We start from the raw sequence: 23,809 nt of genomic DNA, 5'->3' as shown, positions 1-23,809 counted from the left end.
GGGCCTTACGAGGGTACGGGGTACATGGCTTGAGTGACACCCGTACTGGGGCAACTTGAGGTTTTCTCACGTGCTGGGGTCCCTTAGACCATAGACTTTCTGGTACTACATCCAGTACCTCCTTGGGTAGGCCTCATCGATTGTTTAATGTTCTTGTAGGGCCGCCAGCATGACTGTTCTCGGGTCAGGGATGAAGAAAGTGTCACTGTCCCATCTTCCTGGAACACTGTGGTTGCCTTCAGCTTCTGCAGTAGGTTCGCTCCCAGCAGGTTGAGTGGAAGTTCCTTGACATCACAAACTGGGACAGGATAGAGTGTCCTGGCTGAGTGCACACGCTCAGTGGCCTTGTAAGCTGAGAATGTCTGACCTGACCATCAATGCCCATGTGAGACACAGAGGATTCCGATAGGCAGGTGAGATCAGTGAGTTCCACAGGTCTCATCACACTTCTGGCTGCACCACATTGGATCTGACAACGCCATCCATTTTAAGGGTAATTTGAGGTATTGGTCTTGCAGATGAAGTTTTACATGTCAGGAGCGTAGTGTCTTGCGGACCTGGCTTGCTTGCCTCTGTCCTATGGACGGGGTACTTCACTGCTTTCTGCACTTCCTCCTTGACCTGTCTCTGTGGACCAACTCTTGGGTTGCATGGGTCCAGTCTCTTCGGGGGTGTGGGTGCTTTGCACTGGTTCAGGAAATGGCCAAACTCGCCACAGATGTAACACTTGACACTTCTTCTGTCTTTGTAGGGTGGTTTGCGCTTCCAGGTCAGTGGTCATCATGAGAGGGGCTGTCTTCTGCACCCCTGGTTGGGACTCAATCCCTTTGGCTACTGTGGACAACAGTGTTGTGAATTCCGTTCTCGGGCTCCCTCCTGTGGTCATGAGTGGTACTGTGTGAGTTCTGTTCTTGGGCTCCCTCTGGTGGCTTTGAGCTATACGGCTGGTGTCTAGCTGGGCTCAGCTGCCTCGTTTTCTGCTAGTCTGGCTCCTATTTAACTCCACCTGGACCTTTACTTGTTGCCTGCTGTCGTTGTATTCAGTACTGGTTCAGATCTCTCTTGGACTTCCCTTGTGACCTGTCTCCTTCTGGAGAAGCTAAGTTTTGCTAGTTCATGTTTGCTCATTATTTCCTTGAAAATGTTTCTCAGTATATTATGAGTTCAGTCCAGCTTGCTTATATGTGATTTCCTCGCTCGCTGGAAGCTCTGGGGTGCGGAGTTGCGCCCCTCACATCGTGAGTCGGTGTGGGGGTTTTTTGTATTCTCTGCGTGGATAATTTTTATAGTATTTTATACTGACCGCACAGATTCCTTGCTATCTTCTGTCTATTTAGAGTTAGCGGGCCTCATTTGCTAAAACCTGTTTTTACTCCTACGTTTGTGTTTTCCCCTTAACTCACCGTTATTATTTGTGGGGGGCTGTCTAAAACTTTGGGGTAATTTCTCTGAGGCAAGTGAGGCTTTATTTCTCTCTAGGGGTTGCTAGTTTCTCAGGCTGTGAAGAGGCGTCTAGGTTTTCAGATACGCTCCACGGCTGCCTTTAGTGTGTGTCGATAGGTTCAGAGTTGAGGTCAGTATAGTTCCCACATTCCCAGAGCTTGTCTTATTTTCTGGTTTACCTATCAGGTCAGTTTTGTGGTCCTTACCACCAGGATCATAACACAACAGTATGATGGGTACTGTAGCGGCAGCAGGGTCCGGCCTGCTGGTTGAGGCTGCGGTGGTAAGATGGGGCCTGCAGGTGCATTTGTGACGAGGCCCAGGGGTGCCATGAGACCGGCGGCTGCATCCAACCCAAGGTCTTGGGGCATTACAAGGGCTGTGGCTGCATCTGCCATCACTTCTTCCCCCTGCTCCGACATAGCTTCTCCCCTTTGCTAACATTATTGAGGTCGGTGTGTCCTCTCTGGAGTCTGCAGCGGTTCTTCTGGTGTGTTGATCAGCACTTTGCAGTGTCTTCACCTCTGGCTCCCCTTCCGGTGTTCTCAGCAGCACGGCACCCGTTTCCTTCTTCGCGCTCTTTGTGGTGCTATAATAGCGGCAGTTTTGGCAACAATTAGCAATAAACAGTCTCCTAGGTGCACATGAACCATTTTGCTGGGTCAGTCCACTGCTATTGACCTGTTCTCAGGCCTAGCCACTATCAGTGGTTTCCTGATTGGCTGTCTCAGTCCATGCACAAAGGCCTGTGCCAACATTTGCCTGTGTATCTGGTCTTGAATGGTGAAGCCCAAGTCTTGGGATACTTGCATTACTCTGCCATGAAACTTCTTTCCAGACTCTGTCTTGTCTTGGCTCATGTCATGGCTTGTCTTGCCAATCTGCCTTTGGCCCACTCTCTGAGCTGTTCAATTAGCTGTGGCCCTGACTCCCAAGCGTGTACGTCTAATTCTGCTGGAAGTTTGAATTGTTCCTTCATGATTGGCCAGAGTGCATCACCTGCTCCTATTTCCATTCATGGCCCAGAGATCATTCCAGGTGGCTGCATATGTTCGCTGGTTCTGCTACATTCTTCTGTAAAATGGCATGGGATGCATCCCTGGGTCTGGAGGATTGTCACCTGACTTGAAGTGCAGTGCACATAGTGTAATGGTGGTGCCTCTATCTGCCCCTGCATTCTTGGTGCCTGTGGGTTTCTTTTCTAGTACTGGACAGCATGTATGATGTTCCCTCTTCATCTTCATCAGAGGAATAGTTGTGATAGCTTGTACTGGGGTCATACACTGAGTGATTTTGGACTTAGAAGTTGCTTTTTATGTGAGGATGTCTCCCCCTTGCTGAAGCTGTGATGGATTAGGCTTATAGTTCTATGTTGGTGTGAATGTAGGCAGCTCTGACCGGTGCTGAAGTTGTACATTATCAACATATGGTGATATCAAAGTTCATGTAAAACCTTAAGGGTTACAATATTGTTGACTGTGAAATGAGGTAACGGAGGATCTGTCAGTGAGCTCGTTCTGATATCATTCCTCCCCCCTCTGCACCCAGGGCTGAGCTGTCTGCTGCCTGATACGTCTGGGGGTTGCCTACTGCATTGTCTGTAGTGGGATTTTCACTAGCAATGGCTGGACTATGCCAGGGACATGGAAGGGGAACCTTGTGCTGTAAGCACCATATTGTTTGAATTGGGCATTGGCCCAGCCGGCAACGAAGAGGAAAAAAAAAAGAGGAAGAAGAAGGAGGAGGGGTTGATGAGTGAGACAAAGGGAGAGAGAGAGAGAAGTGGAGGTGGGTGTGGAGAAGGAAGAGAAGGAGGAGATAGAGAGGGAGGAGAAGAGAGGAGTGGAGATGGGTGTGGAGAAGAGGGGGGAGATAGGTGTGGTGGGGGAGTGGAGAAGGAGGTGCGGGCGAGGGTGAGGAGAAGAGGGAGGAGAAGATGGAAGGTGTGAAGGAGAGAGATAGAGAGGGGGAGAGAGAGAGAAGAGAAAAGTGTGGAGGAAGAGGAGAGGAAAGGAGAGTGAGAGAGAAGAATGCGGAGAAAAAGAGTGACAGAGAAAAAGGAGGATAGAGGAGAACAACAAGAATAATAGTGAGGAGCAATTATGCCTTCTCCCTGTAGGGAGAAACGGGGCGCACCACATACTGTGCAAAAATAACTACCTATATCATGGATTCTGCTAAAAGCAGACTGCGCAGATTCTCCCGTCTCATACCCACAAAAATCACTTCCTGGTTTGCTCACATAACTTTCTGTACCACCTAAACGATGTAAGCTCTGCTGCTACTTCATACCATGTATTAGCATTCAGCAATCAAACATCAGCTAACTTCCCTTATTTTCCTTTCTACGTCATGCCACTCTGCAGCTTGAAGTCTGCCATTCTTATGAATTTCACGTACTTTATACCTTCCAAAATTCTTCACATACTTAACACCTTCGTGTTCTGCCACTATCTAGGGGCTGTTTTCTCATTAGGAAATAAAAAAGACTCTCCTGTTGCTCGGCCACTTTATTCCCCATGGCAAGAGCAAAAAAAATGAAAAACACAAAAAAAATGAAAAAAGAAAATAGTACTAAGAAATACTTCTAAAAATGAGTATATAAAACTCCAGGAAAAAGAACAAAATGATCAAAAACTCAAAATTCTGATACAAAAGAAAAAAAACTTAAAAAAAACTTTAAAATATATATATATATGAAAAACAGAATAAAGACTTTCAAAAGAGTAAAAAAAACTAAAAAAAAACTATATATATATATATTTTCCCCCTCCCCTCTCTCCGCGCTCAACGCAGTCAGAGACACACACTTCCCATTTCTTATGCTATTGCAATCAATGTCACTAAAATCACATATCTGAAAACACGTATGTCGCACCAAAAATGATAGATACAATCACTTCTTCACAAATAGCTACACATAGCTAGCATTTGCAGAAACAGCCAGAGAGAAAAAAAAACCCAGATGTGACAGTGTGATTTACAATGCATCTCTGCTTCAGCAGCTGAAAAAGAGGAAGTTCAAGAGAGAAGGGAGAAAGAAAAAAAAACAAAAAAAACTTTCTTTTACTATTTCATGCTTCACTTGACAGACAGAAACAGATAGACAATCCGAGAGATGCCCTTTTAAATTCTGTGACACGTGCAGGTTGCGCTGGGAACAGACAACTATCAATTGCACTGGCACGCATATGCCGGACTCTACCACCCTCCGCTCCGGTCGTCCTGACTGGCCGCCGGCTACGGGAATCTGTGGCAGCCCTCAAAGCTATCACCATCCGAGCCTGGAAAATGGAACTGCCTGTCCCGAGACCTTCTGTCTCTCCTATTGCACGGGAATCTGTGGTAGCTTATTCAGCGATTTGACCTCCTGCTGTCCGTTACCCAGCCACCACAAACAAAAGTCACTATTCCTTCCTCTCTCGGATTTTACACAAACACAGAACACATACACGGCACACAGCAGACACCTCCCAGGGTTAGGATTCAGGCTTCGGACTTTTTACACTACCTGGGAATTGGTGACCACACCTGACCGGCAAGAGGTATAGACCCGGACTGGGCACAGGGGACTTTCAGGTAAGATGATAACATTTTCTTACCTTACTTATGGAGCTGCGCAGTCTCCGTCCCTTGAACCAAGGCCATGGCTAACACCTCCGTCTCTCCGGTCAGTAGTGGGTCCCCGTGTGCGTTTCATCCATGCCTCGCTGTTGGGCGCCATTATGTTATAGAAATATTTGGGTTGGATAAATTTATCCCTCTGTGTGTGCTGCGGCCGCTCCCAATTAGACTGAGTATTTTGAGCGCTCAAAGGAATGAGACTGCAACACCATTGTGTCAGAACAACATTCCATCAATACTGATACTTTATTGTACATACATAGTTTTTATGATAGCATATAGAAAGGAGTGGTTAGGGGTTGTTAGGGGTGGTTAGTTAATTACCATATTGTCTAGCTCCTCTGTCATTGGTTATCTAAACATATATCTGTCTGGGTTATATCAGTTCATTGTCAGCCATTTTAAGCCATTGATTATAATGTATATATTAGCTGTGAGTATATGAGTATATATGATTATAGAGGAGTATACATGCAAGTGAGATCTACATGATATATATATTTCTATCACACTCCTCAGATAAAGGACATCATTTTATCAATACCCCGTATGCATTTTAGATTTAGCATTAAAAGTTAACATAGTTAGCAAGGCCGAAAAAAAGACATTTGTCCATCCAGTTCAGCCTTTATTCCGTCAGAATAAATCCCCAGATCTACGTCCTTCTAAAGATCCTAATCACTGTAAGATACAATATTGTTACGCTCCAGGAAGACATCCAGGCCTCTCTTGAACCCCTCGACTGAGTTCACCATCACCACCTCCTCAGGCAAGGAATTCCAGATTCTCACTGCCCTGACAGTAAAGTATCCTCTTCTATGTTTGTGGAAAAACCTTCTCTCCTCCAGATGCAGAGAATGCCCCTTTGTGACCGTCACCTTTCTTGGTACAAACAGATCCTCGGAGAGATATTTGTATTGTTGCCTTATATACTTATACATGGTTATTAGATCGCCCCTCAGTCATCTTTTTTCTAGACTAAATAATCCTAATTTTGCTGATCTATCTGGGTATTGTAGTTCACCCATCCCCATTATTAATTTTGTTGCCCTCCTTTGTACTCGCTCTAGTTCCATTATATCCTTCCTGAGCACCATGCCCTAAACTGTACACAGTACTCCATGTGCAGTCTAACCAGGGATTTGTACAGAGGCAGTATAATGCTCTCATCATGTCTATCAAGACATCTCTTAATGCACCCCGCCATTACGTTTTATGGCTTGTTAGAGAGGGATTAAACATGGGATTCTCCCCTTCTTGTTAAAGCAAAAATATATCCCTTCCAATCATTCTATTCTTCGACCCTGTTGTGTTTTATTATATAAAATTAAATGAGGATCTGTTGGAATAAGTTTAAATGCAACAACTCCATTCCTGTTGTAGTCTGCATTGAATGTCTATGAGTGTTCATTTGTCAGCTATGCTGTGATTGTTAAAGTTTGCCTAAAAAAAAAAAAAGGGTCAGAGGACACTCACTGATTGCATCAGTCTGCTGCTGTTTCCTTCACAGAGAGACATGTGTTACATGGACTAGATTATATTGGTAGTTACTGTCAAAGCTTTCTTATTTTGTTCCAGTTCAAGCTGCATATATTAAACACAGTTTGCCTTACGTTGGATTCTGCTGCTTATATGAAGTAACACGCGCTGCTGTGGTAATACTCCGGCTAACAGGTTATGGGCCCAGCCACCGGAAAGTAAATGGTAAAAAGCCCAGTCACCGGAATAAGCAGCGAGCCAAGCGCAGACAGCACAGAGGAACCCCCGGAATACAAGGACACCGGAACGCAAAGGTACCGCAGTGTACAGAGCACCGGACAGCGCAGCTTAAAGGGCCAGTAACAAACAAAAAAAAAAGAGGTACAAGAGACAAGAATGTCTACAGAAAGGAATGCAGTGAAGTACACAGTGCCAAGTCTCACAAATCACAATTACAGCTCCTGGAAATTCAAGGTAAAGATGTTACTTATAAGAGAGGGTACATGGAAATGTATTGAACAGCCTGTGCCTGACCCAGTACCGGGTGATTGGCTAGAGACTGATCAGAAAGCACAAAGCACTATTTCCCTCAGCATAGATGATAACCAGATTGTACATGTATGCAAATGTGATACTGCAAAGAAAATGTGGGAAGAATTACAGAAAGTGCATGAAAGGTCAAATCTCAGCAATAAGCTATATCTTATGAGAAAGCTGTATCAGTCTAAATTAAGTGATGGCCAGCATATGCAGGACTATATCAGAAACACCCTAGAGATTGTGGAGCGCCTAAGGGGTATTGGTGAAGAAATTAAAGATTTTCATGTTGCTGCATTACTATTAAGTGGTCTTCCAGAAAGTTATGACACGCTTGTGACTGCATTAGATGCCAGACCAGATGATGAACTCACACTAGAATATGTGAAAGGGAAACTTGCAGATGAATACAAGAGAAAGTCAGAGACTATTAGCAATAATATATGCAAAGCAGAAACAGCATTAAAGACACAGTACTTTTCTAAAGCTCAGAGTCATTTAAAGGAAACTCGTGAATGTTTTGTCTGTAAAAAACCTGGTCACCTTAAAGCAGACTGCAGAGTGTGGAAAGCAAGAATGAATCAGTTTAAAAAGCAGGACAGTCATCAAAAGGTTAAAACAGCTGTAAAGAAGGAAGATGCATGTATTGCGACTGCATTTGGGGTCAGCACAAGCCCATATGCAAACCATGTTTGGTGTATTGACTCTGGAGCGACTGCTCACATGACACGTGATAAGGATTTCTTCATTAATCTAGATGAAAGCAAGTCTGAAAAGGTAATTTTAGCTAATGGTCACTATATGACATCAGAAGGAATAGGAGATGGTTATTTCCATTGTCAAGTTCAATCCTCAGCACAAGTCAGAAAAATCCCAGTTAAAGACGTGTTGTATGTTCCCAAACTTGAAAGTAACCTTTTATCTGTAAAGAAGCTTGCACAACAAGGAAATATAGTTACATTTAAGGATGACAGATGCATCATTTCAAAGAAGGGTCATACCCTTGCCGAAGGAAAAATCAAAGATGAACTTTATCAGCTGAAATGCAATGAAACTGTTTACAGTGCTAGACAAGATTTTCATAAGGACTGTATTCATGTGTGGCACAGACGCCTAGGCCACAGAGATCCAGAAGCAGTAAAGAAACTAGCTCAACTTGCAAATGGTATTGCAATCAACCAGTGTAATCAAACAATGAAGTGCACAAGTTGCCTAAAAGGGAAAATGTCCAGAAAATCGTTTCCTAAAGTAAGCACTACTAAATCTGCACAGATACTGGATTTGATACATACAGATGTGTGTGGTCCAATGAGTGTTCTTACTCCCAGCAAGAAGAGATATTTTCTCACATTCATTGATGATTATTCCAGATATACTGTTACTTACCTACTTCAAAGTAAAGATGAAGTTCCACAGAAACTTGAAGAATATCTTGCTGCAGTTCTTAACAAATTTGGAAGAATACCAAAGGTACTGCGAGCAGATAATGGAACTGAATATACAAGTGGTAAAGTGCAAACCATCCTGAAAAAGAATGGAATCGTGTTCCAGACAACCGTTCCATACAACCCAGAGCAGAATGGCACAGCAGAGAGAAAGAACCGAACTCTTTGTGAAAGTGGAAGAAGTATGCTATTTGATGGAAACCTACCTACAACATATTGGGGAGAAGCCATCATGACTGCTACCTATCTTCAAAATCGACTGCCAAGTAAAGCTACAAGTAAAACTCCATATGAGCTATGGAACTGTGAGAAGCCCAACCTGAAGCATCTCAGGATATTCGGAAGCAAAACTTTTGTGCATGTTCCCAAAGAAAAACGTTCTAAGTGGGAATCTCATGCAAAGGAAGGAGTTCTTGTGGGGTACAGTGAAACTCAGAAAGGATACAGAATCCTGCATCCACAGACCAACACAGTAACAATCAGCAGAGATGTAGTGATTGATGAAAACTCAGTATCGCTCAAATTTCATGAGGTTACGCAAATCATTCAACCTAAGGAACAAGAATTTCAGTCAGTGATTCCAGACATTGAAGAGAATCTCAAAGAAAATACTGAAGTCTGGATATGCTCTGAAAGTACTGAAAAAGAAACAGAAGAACCAAGGACCTTGGAGATGTGACATACTATTTGGGAATCCAAATCCAGAGAGAGGAAGATGGAAGTTTTCTTCTTAATCAAAATTCTAAAATCTCCACAGTTCTAAACCAGTTTGGAATGTCAGAAGCCAAAGGCATATCAACTCCAATGGATCCATCTTACCTAAAATTGGAAGGAGAAGAAGATCTGCTACCCACAAATGACAGTTACAGACAAGCAGTGGGGGCACTTCTATACATAGCAACCACAACCCGTCCAGATATCTCAGCCACAGTGGGAATTCTCTGCCGACGTGTAAGCAAGCCACGCCAAAGAGATTGGAATGCAATTAAGAGACTTCTTCAGTATCTTAAGGCAACCCAAGAGTTAAGTCTAAAGATTTCTGCATCAGGAGATCTAATTCTCAGAGGATATGTAGATGCAGATTGGGCTGGAGACTCAAGTGATCGAAGATCAACAAGTGGTTACTTGTTCAAGTTAGGACACACTTCAATCTCATGGTCGAGTAGAAAACAAGTGTCAGTTGCATTGTCTTCTACAGAAGCAGAATATACATCAGCTGCTCATGCAAGTCAAGAGTTAATTTGGTTGAAGCAACTTTTGGAAGAATTCGGCAAACCACTAGCTGAACCAACTGTTATCTATGAGGACAACCAAGGATGTATCAAGCTCGCCAGCAGTGAAAGGATAAGTGCAAGAACAAAGCACATTGATGTTAAACATCATCACTTGCGTGACTTAGTAGAGCGTGAAGTTCTAAAGTTTGTTTACTGTGAATCTGACAAGATGTTAGCAGATGTTTTGACAAAGCCATTGTCAAGAGCCAAGTTTGAAGAATTCAGAACTGCAATGGGATTAACAGGATAAGCAGTTGTTGAGTGGGGGTGTTGGAATAAGTTTAAATGCAACAACTCCATTCCTGTTGTAGTCTGCATTGAATGTCTATGAGTGTTCATTTGTCAGCTATGCTGTGATTGTTAAAGTTTGCCTAAAAAAAAAAAAAGGGTCAGAGGACACTCACTGATTGCATCAGTCTGCTGCTGTTTCCTTCACAGAGAGACATGTGTTACATGGACTAGATTATATTGGTAGTTACTGTCAAAGCTTTCTTATTTTGTTCCAGTTCAAGCTGCATATATTAAACACAGTTTGCCTTACGTTGGATTCTGCTGCTTATATGAAGTAACACGCGCTGCTGTGGTAATACTCCGGCTAACAGGATCACATGAATATGTAGTTTGCAAAGGAACCCCCATCCTTGTCTTTGTCCTTGTCATTGTATGATGGTGATGTTTATTCTGCCTAATATTGCAAATGTCTGTTCAATAAGACCCCAGACATAATATCTGTATCTGATCATACTGAACGAGAGGGCAGTACTTTCATGTCACATGTTTAAGTGATCAGAGAGTGTCAAGGACTGGTGTGGATCCACTTGAGAGTTACATATTACCAGTTAACTTGTGTCATGTCATAGAGCTTTTAGTAACCTGGTAACTGAAATTATGAAGTCTGATTGTTTCCTAGAACCCATTTTATGCTACTGGAAAATATAATCATTCATTTTGTACTTTCAACACAAAGCATTATGGTCAGCTTGGGATAAATGTGATCATATTCATCCACAGCATCAACGTTCAATGGACGAGAAGAATTAACAACAGCAATTTGTTAGTCGCTTTTCTCACAGGGAACTCATGCTCAGTATAATGATGGTGATTGTGGCCCGCATACTTCTTGTGTAGTGTCCTTTCAAAGTGACAAGCCGATGCAGTCAGAAACAAATTTTGCTTGGAGTGAATTCTGTGGGTTTCAAAAGTGTAATTACACTCACTCTGGACTGACATTAAAGCAAGGTGTTATTAATTTATAACAACTTCATTTTGACCTGCCGTGCCGGCATTATTGAATTAAGAAGCTTATATACAAGGGAGCTTCTGTCCTGCAAGGAACGGCTGAGTGAGGGATTTGGTAGAAAATTTTACGCTGCTAAAAAGAACCCAACATATTTATGTAACTTTTTTTCCTCAGGAATTGAAATAAAAGTTTTAACCTCAGATTAGGCCTATGCACATTGCCAAATTATCGCTCCTTACAATCTCAGCATTCTACACAGCCATGCAAACAACTATGACAAGAGCATAAACACGTAATCTCCCCTGACTAGGCTTGGCAAAGCACTTCTGTGGTCTATATGAAAAAGTCACTGCCAGGCTCCTAGGACAGTGGCTTATCACCAGGAGAATAAAATGATCTGCTGTTGAAATTCCGACATCCAGGTCGATATCACTCCAACATCATCCGTTAGATGACAGTCCATAGCCCGCCACATACATTAGGCCGGTGTCACACTTGCGTGTGCAATGCGAGAAACTTGCGCGAGTCTATCGCATCAATCCCTGCCACTGCCGCCGCAGTTCAGACTGGAGCTTTCAGCTGCATAGAAATACATGCAGACATACACTCTGGTCCCGCGTGCCGGTGGCAGTGCCAGGTATTGATGCCAGAGACTCACGTGAGTTTCTCGCATTGCACACGCAAGTGTGACACCGGCCTTAGGCCGAGGCTTGTGACATCAATATTGGAGGGTTCCATTGACTTTAGCCTAATGTGTAACTCTGAAATGATCTACATCTAGACTTTGTAGTGAGTAATCCACGGCCCTCTATCTTGATTGATGGCAGACACGGGATATAATAGGTCAACCATAAAAAATAAGTTTTTTGTGAATAAGAAATAGACTCTAGTGACATCTTCAAACAGGGATGTCTTCTGACGGCGCTTTGGAAGTGATTGTTATATTCAAACTGGACAATTAGAGGAGTAAGTGGTTGAGGAAGTCTGATCCTCGTGTCCCATTATTTAGTTGTTATAACTATATGTATTGCCAGGAGTCTCCTTTTCTCCCATAGTGAAACCACTTAGAAAAGTCTCTACATAGTTTAGCAAGTCAGAGGCTTTCATTTGAGATATTCTTTGGGAAATACTCCTGACTTTAACTTGTGAGATAGCCAAAAAAAGTAAAGGTGTCAACAAAGTTATAATCTGTTTTAGTTTGTGGTTTCTTTTTTATCGCTTTAAGATCTGAATGTTTGCAGTTCTTAGTAACTCTACAACTTGTACTCTAAGGCCTCTAACTTGTAGTCTTCTACTTAAACTTCAGCATTTACTCTAAGTCCCTGATTCATCAAGCAGTTTTTGCCAGTGTTCTGGCATATAAACTGCATGAACTGTCACAAATTTTTTGCAAAACCCGTAGTTGCGCAAAAATGCTGCTGCCTTTGTAATTTTTATTCCAGTCTTGGTCAGCTCCGTCAACTTTTTGAAAAGTGAGTGAAACTTATTTGGGATGGGGCATGTGTGAGTGCGCCCAATAAAATCATCATATATACGTCAAAAAAATGTGTAAATTCCTACAGAAATGTATTCCAGTCTATGAAGTACCACCTTAAGAGGTGAACACCTCTTAATGAATTTAGCGCATCTTACTCCAGTGCACCCTTCATCAAGATTAGCAGTATACAACATGCCAGTATTGATGAATCAGAGCCTAAACACAGTATCAATATGTAAATTGCTTTTTTAGGCTTATAAAAAACCTTGTTCAAAATGCATTTTCTTATTTATGCCACTTTGGGTATATGTACAGTCATGGCCAAAAGTATTCACACCCCTGCAATTCTGTCAGATAATACTCAGTTTCTTCCTGAAAATGATTGCAAACACAAATTCTTTGGTATTATTATCTTAACTTAATTTGTCTTAAATGAAAAAAACACAAAAAGAATTGATCTAAAGCCAAATTGGATATAATTCCACACCAAACATAAAAAAGGGGGTGGACAAAAGTATTGGCGCTGTTCGAAAAATCATGTGATGCTTCTCTAATTTGTGTAATTAACAGCACCTATAACTTACCTGTGGCACCTAACAGGTGTTGGCAATAACTAAATCACACTTGCAGCCAGTTGACATGGATTAAAGTTGACTTAACCTCTGTCCTGTGTCCTTGTGTGTACCACATTAAGCATGGAGAAAAGAAAGAAGACCAAAGAACTGTCTGAGGACTTGAGAAACCAAATTGTGAGGAAGCATGAGCAATCTCAAGGCTACAAGTCCATCTCCAAAGACCTGAATGTTCCTGTGTCTACCGTGCGCAGTGTCATCAAGAAGTTTAAAGCCCATGGCACCGTGGCTAACCTCCCTAGATGTGGACGGAAAAGAAAAATTGACAAGAGATTTCAACGCAAGATTGTGCCGATGTTGGATAAAGAACCTCGACTAACATCCAAACAAGTTCAAGCTGCCCTGTAGTCCGAGGGTACAACAGTGTCAACCCTTACTATCCGTCGGCATCTGAATGAAAAGGGACTGTATGGTAGGAGACCCAGGAAGACCCCACTTCTTACCCCGAAACATAAAAAAGCCAGGCTGGAGTTTGCCAAAACGTACCTGAAAAAGCCTAAAATGTTTTGGAAGAATGTTCTCTGGTCAGATGAGACAAAAGTAGAGCTTTTTGGGCAAAGGCATCAACATAGAGTTTACAGGAGAAAAAAAGAGGCATTCAAAGAAAAGAACACGGTCCCTACAGTCAAAGATGGCGGAGGTTCCCTGATGTTTTGGGGTTGCTTTGCTGCCTCTGGCACTGGACTGCTTGACCGTGTGCATGGCATTATGAAGTCTGAAGACTACCAACAAATTTTCCAGCATAATGTAGGGCCCAGTGTGAGAAAGCTGGGTCTCCCTCAGAGGTCATGGGTCTTCCAGCAGGACAATGACCCAAAACACACTTCAAAAAGCACTAGAAAATGGTTTGAGAGAAAGCACTGGAGACTTAAGGTGGCCAGCAATGCGTCCAGACCTGAATCCCATAGAACACCTGTGGAGAGATCTAAAAATGGCAGTTTGGAGAAGGCACCCTTCAAATATCAGGGACCTGGAGCAGTTTGCCAAAGAAGTATGGTTTAAAATTCCAGCAGAGCATTGTAAGAAACTCATTGATGGTTACCGGAAGCGGTTGGTCACAGTTATTTTGGCTAAAGGTTGTGAAACCAAGTATTAGACTGAGGGTGCCAATGCTTTTGTCTGGCCCATTTTTGGAGTTTTGTGTGAAATGATCAATGTTTTGCTTTTTGCTTCATTCTCTTTTGTGTTTTTTCATTTAAGACAAATTAAATCAAGATAATAATACCAAAGAATTTGTGTTTGCAATCATTTTCAGGAAGAAACTGAGTATTATCTGACAGAATTGCAGGGGTGTGAATACTTTTGGCCATGACTGTACATATACCCAAAGTGGCATAAATAAGAAAATGCATTTTGAACAAGGTTTCAGTATGTGATAAATCTAAATGACTTACCATATGGGAAGGTGCAGACAACCGTATTTTCATTCCAAGTGCAATCCGACAAACATCGGATCACACTCAGACCAATGCTAATCTATAGGCTGTGAACATGTCAGATTTTCCAAAATCACTGCATGCCTAAGTTTGATCTGCAAATTGCCTCTTCTGAGAAAAAGAGGACTTAAACTCTATAGCGCCACCTGTTGGAAGTAGCGATCCTACAAGTCACAATCAACCCTTTAACGAGTTGTGCAATATGACTTAGGATAAAAGCCAAATCAGTATCTCAATTCGCAGACACGGTGTTTCGGGCTGTTGGCCCTCGTCAGTGCGAAGCATGAGAACTGATTTGGCTAGGTGAGAGGCTCTGGACTGGGGTCTAAGGGGTAACGTTTCTCCTTATAGAGAGTGACATACCAGCTGGCTTGTCAAGGTAAGGAGGCTTATCTGATATTTGGATCACACTTGGCCATGCAAGTCAATAATAAATGCATGGAAAACAATAGACTGCACTCAGATATTATCTGAGTACAGGCCGATTTTCAAGGACTGACATAATGGAGAAGATGGAGAAATTGTTTTCTCCACCTTCTCCTCATCCAACCAAATAGGATCACAGTAAGCTGACACTCGACTCAAACTCTGATCAGAGTTTGATCAAAATGTGATTTACATAATCAGACGGATTCTATGGAATAAGAAAATATACTGCAGTCTGCATCTGTCCTGTTAACATATGATATAGGGTACTTTTTCTTCTTGCAAGCCAATGCAATGTATTAACCCCTTAACAAGCGTTGATACGCTTTAAAACAGTGGTCGTTAAGGGTACTAAATGGCGATCGGGAATAAGGGAAGAGCGCTGTCCAGTGCCAGCAATTCCTGCGGATGTCAGCTGTACGTGACAGCTGACACCTTGCAGTATCGGCCCTGACCAGTTTTGGGGTCAATTAACTCCTTAAATACCACTGTCAATCGCAACAGCGGTATTTAAGTTGTTACAAGGGGGTCACAAGTATCCATCGGCTTCTGCAAAGAAAATCACGGGTCCCGATGGTTACAATGGTACCCTGAGGTCACGTGATGACCCCAAGGTATGGTGACCTGTGAGATCCGGCAATAACCTGGTTCTCACAGGTTGTGTCTGTGACACTGACAGCCTCATACTCTGCTGTACATGAGTTGGTGGGCTGCCTGCAGGCTCTGCCTGTTTTATCCTGGACCTGACAGGGTGAGCATTAGACCCACGCCAGGGGTACCTGTCGGACCAGATTATACAAGCCCCGCTGGTGTCCCATCATTTTAGGCATCTTTTAGCAGACAAGTGTGGGCTAACAAGATGGATACCACCGGAGAAGACACCAAATGCAGTATGAAGTGTCTCCATCTGCCTCATTATGGTGGGTCTGAATCACATTTTTGTGGAATTTACACGGAAACCCAGACATAAGTGCTCAGCGTAGAACACAAGAATGTGATCCCAACCTTATTCTGAAAGCGATAGAAAAATATTATGTACCCCAAAATGTTACCTATAAAAACCCTAATTTATCCCACACTAAACCAGCCCCCACTCAGGTTCGTTATCTGTCACTGGAACTATAGGGGGTTCCCACATTACTGCTAGAACAAAGACTATGGAAAAGCTGCATGGCTACCTCCCCATAAATAAAATCCAGTGAACTCTGAGCTCCCAAATCCAAATGCCCTCCTCCTTCAGAGCCACACTGTGCCTAAACCACAGTAAGCGGCCACATATTTGGCATTATGGTAATGGAGAGAAGGTACTTAAATTACGGGTGCATATCGCCGGAAGCACAAGCTGGGCACAATGCATGGGGGCCCTACAGTATATGGGGGTTCTCCATTGTATGGGGACACAATGCATGGTTACTAGACTGGCAGATTTGCTATTCTTCAGAAAAAAAACTGGCGTGGATGTTACAAGATAGTCACTGCAGTCGTAAATGAATTCATTGAGAGATGCAGCTTATACAATGGGGTCACTTTGGTTTTTTTCTGCTATTCTGGCACCTTGGCACCTTCAAACTTTGCAAATGTTGCCCGCAAACTATTCTAGCAAAATCTTTGCTCCAACAGTCAAACATCCCGCCTTGAGTCTCAGCCCTGACGTGTGGCCTAATAGCAATTTTTGACAACATATGGGGCAACACCACGTTCGGGAGAAATCGTGCAAGAAATTGTGGGGTCTAGTTTCCTCTATTAACCCTTGTGTACCTGACATATTTGCAGCAAATTAAAAAAATTTATTTTTACCACTAAAATGTCCTATTTCCACATCTCAATGTTATAAAATTCTGTGAGGCACCTAAGGGTTCAAAATACTCATTACCCCCCTAACTGAATTCCTTGAGGGGTATATTTTCCAAAATGGGGTCACTTGTAGGGTTTTCCTGCTGTTTTCACATATCAGGGGCTTTTCAAATGCGACATAGCATTCACAAACTATCCCAGGCAAATAGCATTCTTTACTTCCCTGGCCCTGCCAGGTGCCCGAGCAGAAGTTTTTGACCACGCATGCACTATAGATGTATTTGGGACAAATTGTGAAACAAATTATGGGACCCGTTTTCTCCTATTATCTATTATGAAAATTACAAATTTGGGGCGAAACCAACATTTTCGTGAATAAAATGAAAATTTTCAATATGAAGACCTAATGTTATCAAATTCTGTGCTGTACCTGTGTGTTCAAAATGCTCACTTATACCCCTGGATAAAATTCTAAAGGTGTGTAGTTTACAAAATGGTGTCACTTTTAGGAGGTTTACACTGTTTAGGCACATCAGGGGCTCTCCTAATGCGACATGACACCCGCAGATCATTCCATCAAAGTCTGCATTCCAAAACTTCACTTCTTCTTTTTCGAGCCCTGCCATGCGCCCAAACAGTGGTTTTCCTCCACATATGTGGTATCAGCATACTCAGGTGAAATTGCACAACAAATTCTTGGGTCCACTTTCTCCTGTTTCCCTTGTGGAAATAAAAAATTATGACTAAAAGTACATTTTTGTGGGTAAAATGTGATTTTGTATTTTCACAGCTCTATGGTATAAACTTCTATGAAGCACATGAGGGTTCCACATGCTCATGACACATCTAGATAAATTCCTTAAGGGTTTAGTTTCCAAAATGGGGTCACTTGTGGGGATTTCCACTGTTTAGGCACATTAAGGGCTCTGCAAACGAGACATGGCGTCCGCTTTCGAATTCAGACGGTTTTGCGTTCAAAAAGTCAAGCGGTGCTCGTTCCCTTCTGAGCCTTGCCGTGCATCCAAATACTAATATTCCCCCACATATGGGGTATCTGCATACTCAGTAGAAAATGTACAACAAGTCCTGGGGTGCATTTTCTCCTGTTACCCTTGTAAAAACAAAAAATTAGGGCTGAAAGCATATTTTTGTGGGTAAAATGTGATATTTCATTTTCACGACTCTATGTTATGAACTTCTGTGAAGCACCTGGGTGTTCAATGTGCTCACCACACATTTAGATACATTCCTTAAGGGGTCTAGTTTCCAAAATGGGGTAACTTTTCTTGGGTTTCCACTGTTTAGGCACATCAGGGGCTCTCCAAATGCGATGTGATGTCCGCTCTCGATTCCAGCCATTTTTGTTTTTTACAAGTAAAATGGTGTTCCTTCCCTTCTGAGCCCTGCGGTGCACCCAAACAGTGTTTTTCCCCACATATCAGGTATTGGCATACACAGGAGAACTTGCACTACACATTTTAGGGCATATTTTCTCCTGTTACCCTTGTGAAAATAAAAAAATGGAGCTAAAGTAAAATTATTGTTAAAAAAAATTAACGCAAATGTTTCTTTTTTTTTTCCTTCCGCATTGCTTCAGTTCCTGTGAAGCACCTGAAGGGTTAATAATAAAGTTCTTGAATGTGGTTTTAAGTACCGTGAGGGGTGCAGTTTTCAGAATGGTGTCACTTTTGGGTACTTTCTGTCATATAGACCCCTTAAAGTCACTTCAAATGTGATGTGGTCCCTAAAAAAATGGTTTTGTAAATTTTGTTTGAAAAATGAGAAATCGCTGGTCAGCCCTTCTAACTTCCTAAACCAAAAATAAAAATGTGCTTCAAAAATTGTGTTGATGTAAAGTATACATGTGAGAAATGTTGTTTATCAACTGTTTTGTGTGACATATCTTTAATTTAAGTGCATAAGAATTAAAAGTTTGAAAATTGCAAAATTTTCAAAATTGTTGCCAAATTTCCATTTTTTCACAAAAAACACCAAGTCACATGAAAGAAATTTTACTACTATTATGAAGTACAATATGTCATGAAAAGACAATCTCAGAATCAGTGGAATACTGACCAAAGTCAATGTCTGCACAGAATTTATATGTTGTCTGTAGTGTGTAGGGTTCCTCTAACCTTGCTTTAAACAGTGCTAAAAGTTGACCTGTCAGCAGTTTTTTACCTTAAAATGTGCCCTAAATGCAGTTTCTACAAACACTTTATACCCTCAGAGGTGCCCCTGCATACCTCCGAAAAAGTGCTGTATTCATGTCCCGCGCTGTATGCAAATTGTGTGGTTCTGTCCGATGGGTGAATGCAGATCAAGCTTGGGCCATTGATTTATTATGTAGATGGTCATTGCAGACTAAATGCATTGCTGACTGTGTTTGGTGATTTCAGTTGATCACAACAGTGGATCCCATGGTAAGCAGATTGCCCATGATTAAAGGGATTATGTACTTACAGTATAAAATATATCACAGCCCTTAGAAGGTTTGTGAAGTTCTCACCAACAATACAAAATACTCCTCATTTTAAGACACATTAGAATAACACATAAATTAGACATAAAATTACTTTTATGCTAAATGGCACAAAGCTACAGCGTAACTATCCAGATTTCTAGATTACTGTAAGAAGTAATTAATGTTGAGAGATGTTTCAAATCCCAACTAATTGCAATTTCACAGCATTTATGGGAAGCTCTAATTATTTGTCCTTTTTCTGTCTTTCACAAGGTACTATGCAACTGTACATCCTTTGAAGAGAAGAATAACTGTCACCACGTGTGTCTACGTGTTGGGAGGGATCTGGCTGCTGTCCTTCGCTTTGGTTGGACCTGCTATTGCTCATACTTATCATATCGAGTTTCAACAACAAGGCTTTACTATCTGTGAGGAATTTTGGCTTGATAAAGAGACAGAAAGGTTGGCCTACGCCTACAGCACCCTGATCATCACCTACATCCTTCCTTTGTCTGCAGTGTCATTGTCCTATTTTTGTATCACGGTTAAGCTGAAAAATAGAGTGGTCCCAGGCCACCCCACGCAAAGCCAAGCAGAGTTTGATAGACTCCGCAAGAGGAAGATATTCAGGCTCATTGTTTTGGTGGTAACAGCCTTTGGAATATGTTGGCTTCCTATCCATGTTTTCAATATTATCCGGGACATTGACATCAATCTCATCAACAAGCATTATTTCCTTCTCATTCAACTTCTCTGTCATTGGTTTGCCATGAGTTCTTCTTGCTGTAATCCATTCTTGTATGCCTGGCTCCATGACCGTTTTCGCAGTGAACTAAAGAAAATGTTTACCTTCAAGCGTAAAATTATCCCAACCAACAACTGTGTGAAGCTCTAGAAGTTACCTAACCAATGGAACCAATGGTTCCTAGCGGAAACAACCTAAGGGTTTAAAGATCAATTTAAAGTAAACCATCAAGCTATGCTCTTTTGTCTATGCTATGTTCTTGAAGTCACTAAATGCTTTTCTGATATGCATATCATGATCCATAAATAGAAAACAAGCATTCTGTAGTTCCTTCGCAACATCTCCAGGTAGACCGCCACCGAGGAAACTTTGGATACTCCTCCAATTTTGACAGAGGAGGTTAGAAGTTCCCTAAAAATCATAGATTAATTACTGGGGAGCATTTGAATTTTTATACATGTGACAAAAATTAATTTCAGTAATGGTGTGATTTTGGTATATTGGAAAGTAGTGGCTGGTCATTTCCCCTTCAACTACAGTGAACCATTCACCAAGGAACAGTGCTGTTATTACTATAGAAAACACTTCAGAATACAGGAGAATAATATTGAAAAAAATGTGCCTTCTAACAGGATATTACTTCAATCCTAAGGGCTGATCCTTATTGTAGACATATTGCTGCCTGGTAAACTTGTACAAAGATGCTGCAATGGAAACTTTCCTGAGTTTGATTGTGTTAAGAGTCCATTCTCTAGAAAAACTTTCATCTGAAACATTCGATCCATTGCTTTTATTGCTCTAATTGTAAAACAATTTTATGTTCATTCCTGATAAATGAATATGAGTCAGAAAATGGAAAATAAATGTCTTTAATAATCAGAAAACAAAAAATAATTAAAAGCTAAAAAGTCAATAATTCGTTTTTGTTAGTAATTTATCACAATGTTTGATCATTTAAATGATGTAATCGATTAGATCACAGTCTAACCCATGTTATAGAAAATGAGAACAATCCAAAGATTTGTTGTGTGGGGTGGGTGCGAGTCATACTGAAATCTTAGTTTCCACCCTTAAAGAAATGTGGTTTTCTAGTTACCGTAAGTGTATCTCTAGTCTGCAAAAACCTCCAACAGGTAGTGATTTAGTATTTATGTAAAATTGCACAGGACTTCTTTCTCTACAATAGATACTCAAATTGTAACCAGTTGAGGGTAATCTGATGATTGGGATTGAGAAACACTAATTTTGTTCACAGGTCATACTATTTCATACTTTCCCACTTTGTGAAATATCCATTTTCCTAGAAGAAGCCTAGATGAAAATTGTTGAAGACTTTGTTTCATCAATCCAGTGTTTTCCTGGATTCACAAAGCTATGTTCCTGGAATTATAAAGCACCAGTATATACCAATGTGCCTGCATGCCACTCACATGGTGTTTCTTACTGAAAGAGGTTGTCCTCTACTATACAAACTATCCTAACAGCTGCAGACAAGCAGGGAGCTGGACTTGGGCAAGTCATCACCAAGCTCTTAACACTTTTTCCTAAAGAGGAGGAATGGTCATAATAATTCATCCTAACCCAGAGCTCTAAAGAAAGGTAGATCAGAAGGAAAGGTAGATCAGAAGAAAAGCCACCAGAAGAAAACAGTGTAGAAACAAATTGAAGTAATATATCAGTTTAGAAGCAATGTCTCTTGAATCCATTATGGATAGATCTACTTTGCTTAATACAAGTGAATATACTACCACGCCAACTGAAAAAATAACTAATGTGAGGACTATAGCATGGTGCCTTCAAGAGGTTGTCCACTACTTTAACATTGATTGTGTCATGACATAGCTGTCGAGTCACCTGCGACCCAGGGCTCCTTCCCTTTTCCTAACACTAGAGGGCTTTCAAGCTCACCCTATTTCCCGGGATACTTCTGAAGATGAAGATGCTGGGGCCACCACCCTTGCCTTATCTCTTGGGTTAGCTCTCCATCTGTTCTCTTCCCCCACCCAGGGAATAGGGGCGCTACTGTGCACCGCAGTACACCACCCTGACAAACAAGGCAACACAAAGAAGGGTAACTGAAAACACTACACATACAAATATTCACTCACATATAACAGAGGAATACACCTGGGAGTGGAGAATGGGGAAAAAAGCTCAGTAGAGGAGAGAAGGGAATTACCACAATTACAAACCACGCAACAGTCACAAATAACTCCTCCAAAACTTCTTCTCATATGCACACCTCTCCTCCTAATCCATGTAGCAAATTCTAGCTCTGACATGTCTTTGAATCAGGACGTAGGTTATAAAGGGGATGGGAGTGGCTAACAGAGCTCTGCTGAGAGCTCATAATTCCAGAGTTTCCAACATGGCCAATTAACCCCTGTTCTGCCAAAAGAAATAAACATCATTAAAATGAAGGAGAAGTGCTTCTTCTCAGCACAGGAGTAGGAGCAATCAGACTCTGCGGTCTTCTGACTCCTCTCTGTTGCAGTAACCCCATGACAGATGGCCTATCCTTAGGATAGGTCATCAATGTCTGATTAGTGTGGGTGCGACACCAGGTGACCCTGCTGTGTCGGCAGCAGCCGGAACTGCCCAATTACAGAGCTGCACAGTACAGCACTGTCAGTTCTATAGAGGCCGCGGCCGGGTACTTTACCTCCGCCTCCTATTCAAATCAAAAGAGGGCTAATATGCAATACCCGGCCACGACCACTATTCCATCGATGGAACTGCACTACGTAACCGAGCAGTTCCCAACACTGCCGACACCAGGAACAGCTGATCAGCGGGAATACCGAATGTCACACCTCCACCGATTAGACAACGATGGCCTACAAAGAAGTGGACACCCTCTTTCAAATGACATCTTTCTTTTACATTTTACTTACATAAAGACATCAGAGATAACACAATCTTTAAAAATGTTCTTTTCCATTAATTCTCTGAAACATAATTTACCCTTATTCACTGAGAATCTTTATCCAGGAGAGTTTTATCTGTGCAATTCTGAATGTGGTGATGACTTTAAGGACCAATACAAGCTAGGTAAAGAAGCTAAGACTGAGAGATACAGAAGTGCACTGACTATGTTTAAATCCATGGGATATTTAAACTGATTTTGCCATTATTTATGTGCTCTTATCTATTGAATAAAGGGACATTTAGAGACTAGACAAAATCAGAGAAAATGTATAAGCATTGATTAGAAATGAAAAATATACTTTTTGTCCTTCGTCACCAAGGCCTCCTACTAATCTGCACTTTTATCTTTCCATTATAGTTTTTCTCTTCTTCTTTGGCTTAAAAATACTGATTCAAACTACTGAACAAAATTGAAAAGTTTAACAAGGGCCTGAAGAAGAATGATTCACTGCAGTCTCAGAATACTCCATCAATGCATCAGGTTCAAGTATTTTTATAGTGGCTATTCCTTTCCAGGTTACAATGGCAATTTAGATCACTTTGGGCCCTAACATTATATCCAGCACAAAGCTATTCTAAGAGATCACGAGAAAATGTTCATGTCAGTGGAATCTCTCAGACGGAAAATGCATCATTGAGTCATCATATCATTATTTTATTATTTTATAAAAGTTTTTAAGAAGATATGTAAAAAAAAAATGTAGCAAAGTTATAATGTTTTAAAAAATTTAAGTGATAACAGTTTTTACCAAACTGAAAAGTGAATGAACAAAAGAGAAATGTACTGTAAATCAAATAAAAATTTGGTCTGACCGCTCTTTGCTTTCAAAACAGCTTCAAAGCAAAAATTCTTCTAGCTACATTT

At 41.5% G+C, this 23,809-nt stretch overlaps 1 protein-coding gene across 3 annotated transcripts in view; it reads left to right on the top strand.

Annotated features, from left to right (window-relative positions):
- LOC143775248 (prolactin-releasing peptide receptor-like) overlaps positions 1-20,919 on the top strand; it is a 292,045-nt gene extending 271,126 nt beyond the window's left edge. For all 3 annotated transcript variants that reach the window (XM_077263150.1, XM_077263148.1, XM_077263149.1), the window contains one exon: positions 19,545-20,919. In XM_077263150.1, the coding sequence (XP_077119265.1) occupies positions 19,545-20,166 (622 nt within the window). In that variant the 3' untranslated portion in view covers positions 20,167-20,919. The remainder of the gene's footprint in view (positions 1-19,544) is intronic.
- The last annotated feature ends 2,890 nt before the right edge of the window (positions 20,920-23,809 follow it).

Source organism: Ranitomeya variabilis, chromosome 5 (assembly GCF_051348905.1).
Source record: "Ranitomeya variabilis isolate aRanVar5 chromosome 5, aRanVar5.hap1, whole genome shotgun sequence".
NCBI classification, from domain to species: domain Eukaryota; kingdom Metazoa; phylum Chordata; class Amphibia; order Anura; family Dendrobatidae; genus Ranitomeya; species Ranitomeya variabilis.
This window is presented reverse-complemented; position numbering and strand designations above follow the sequence as displayed.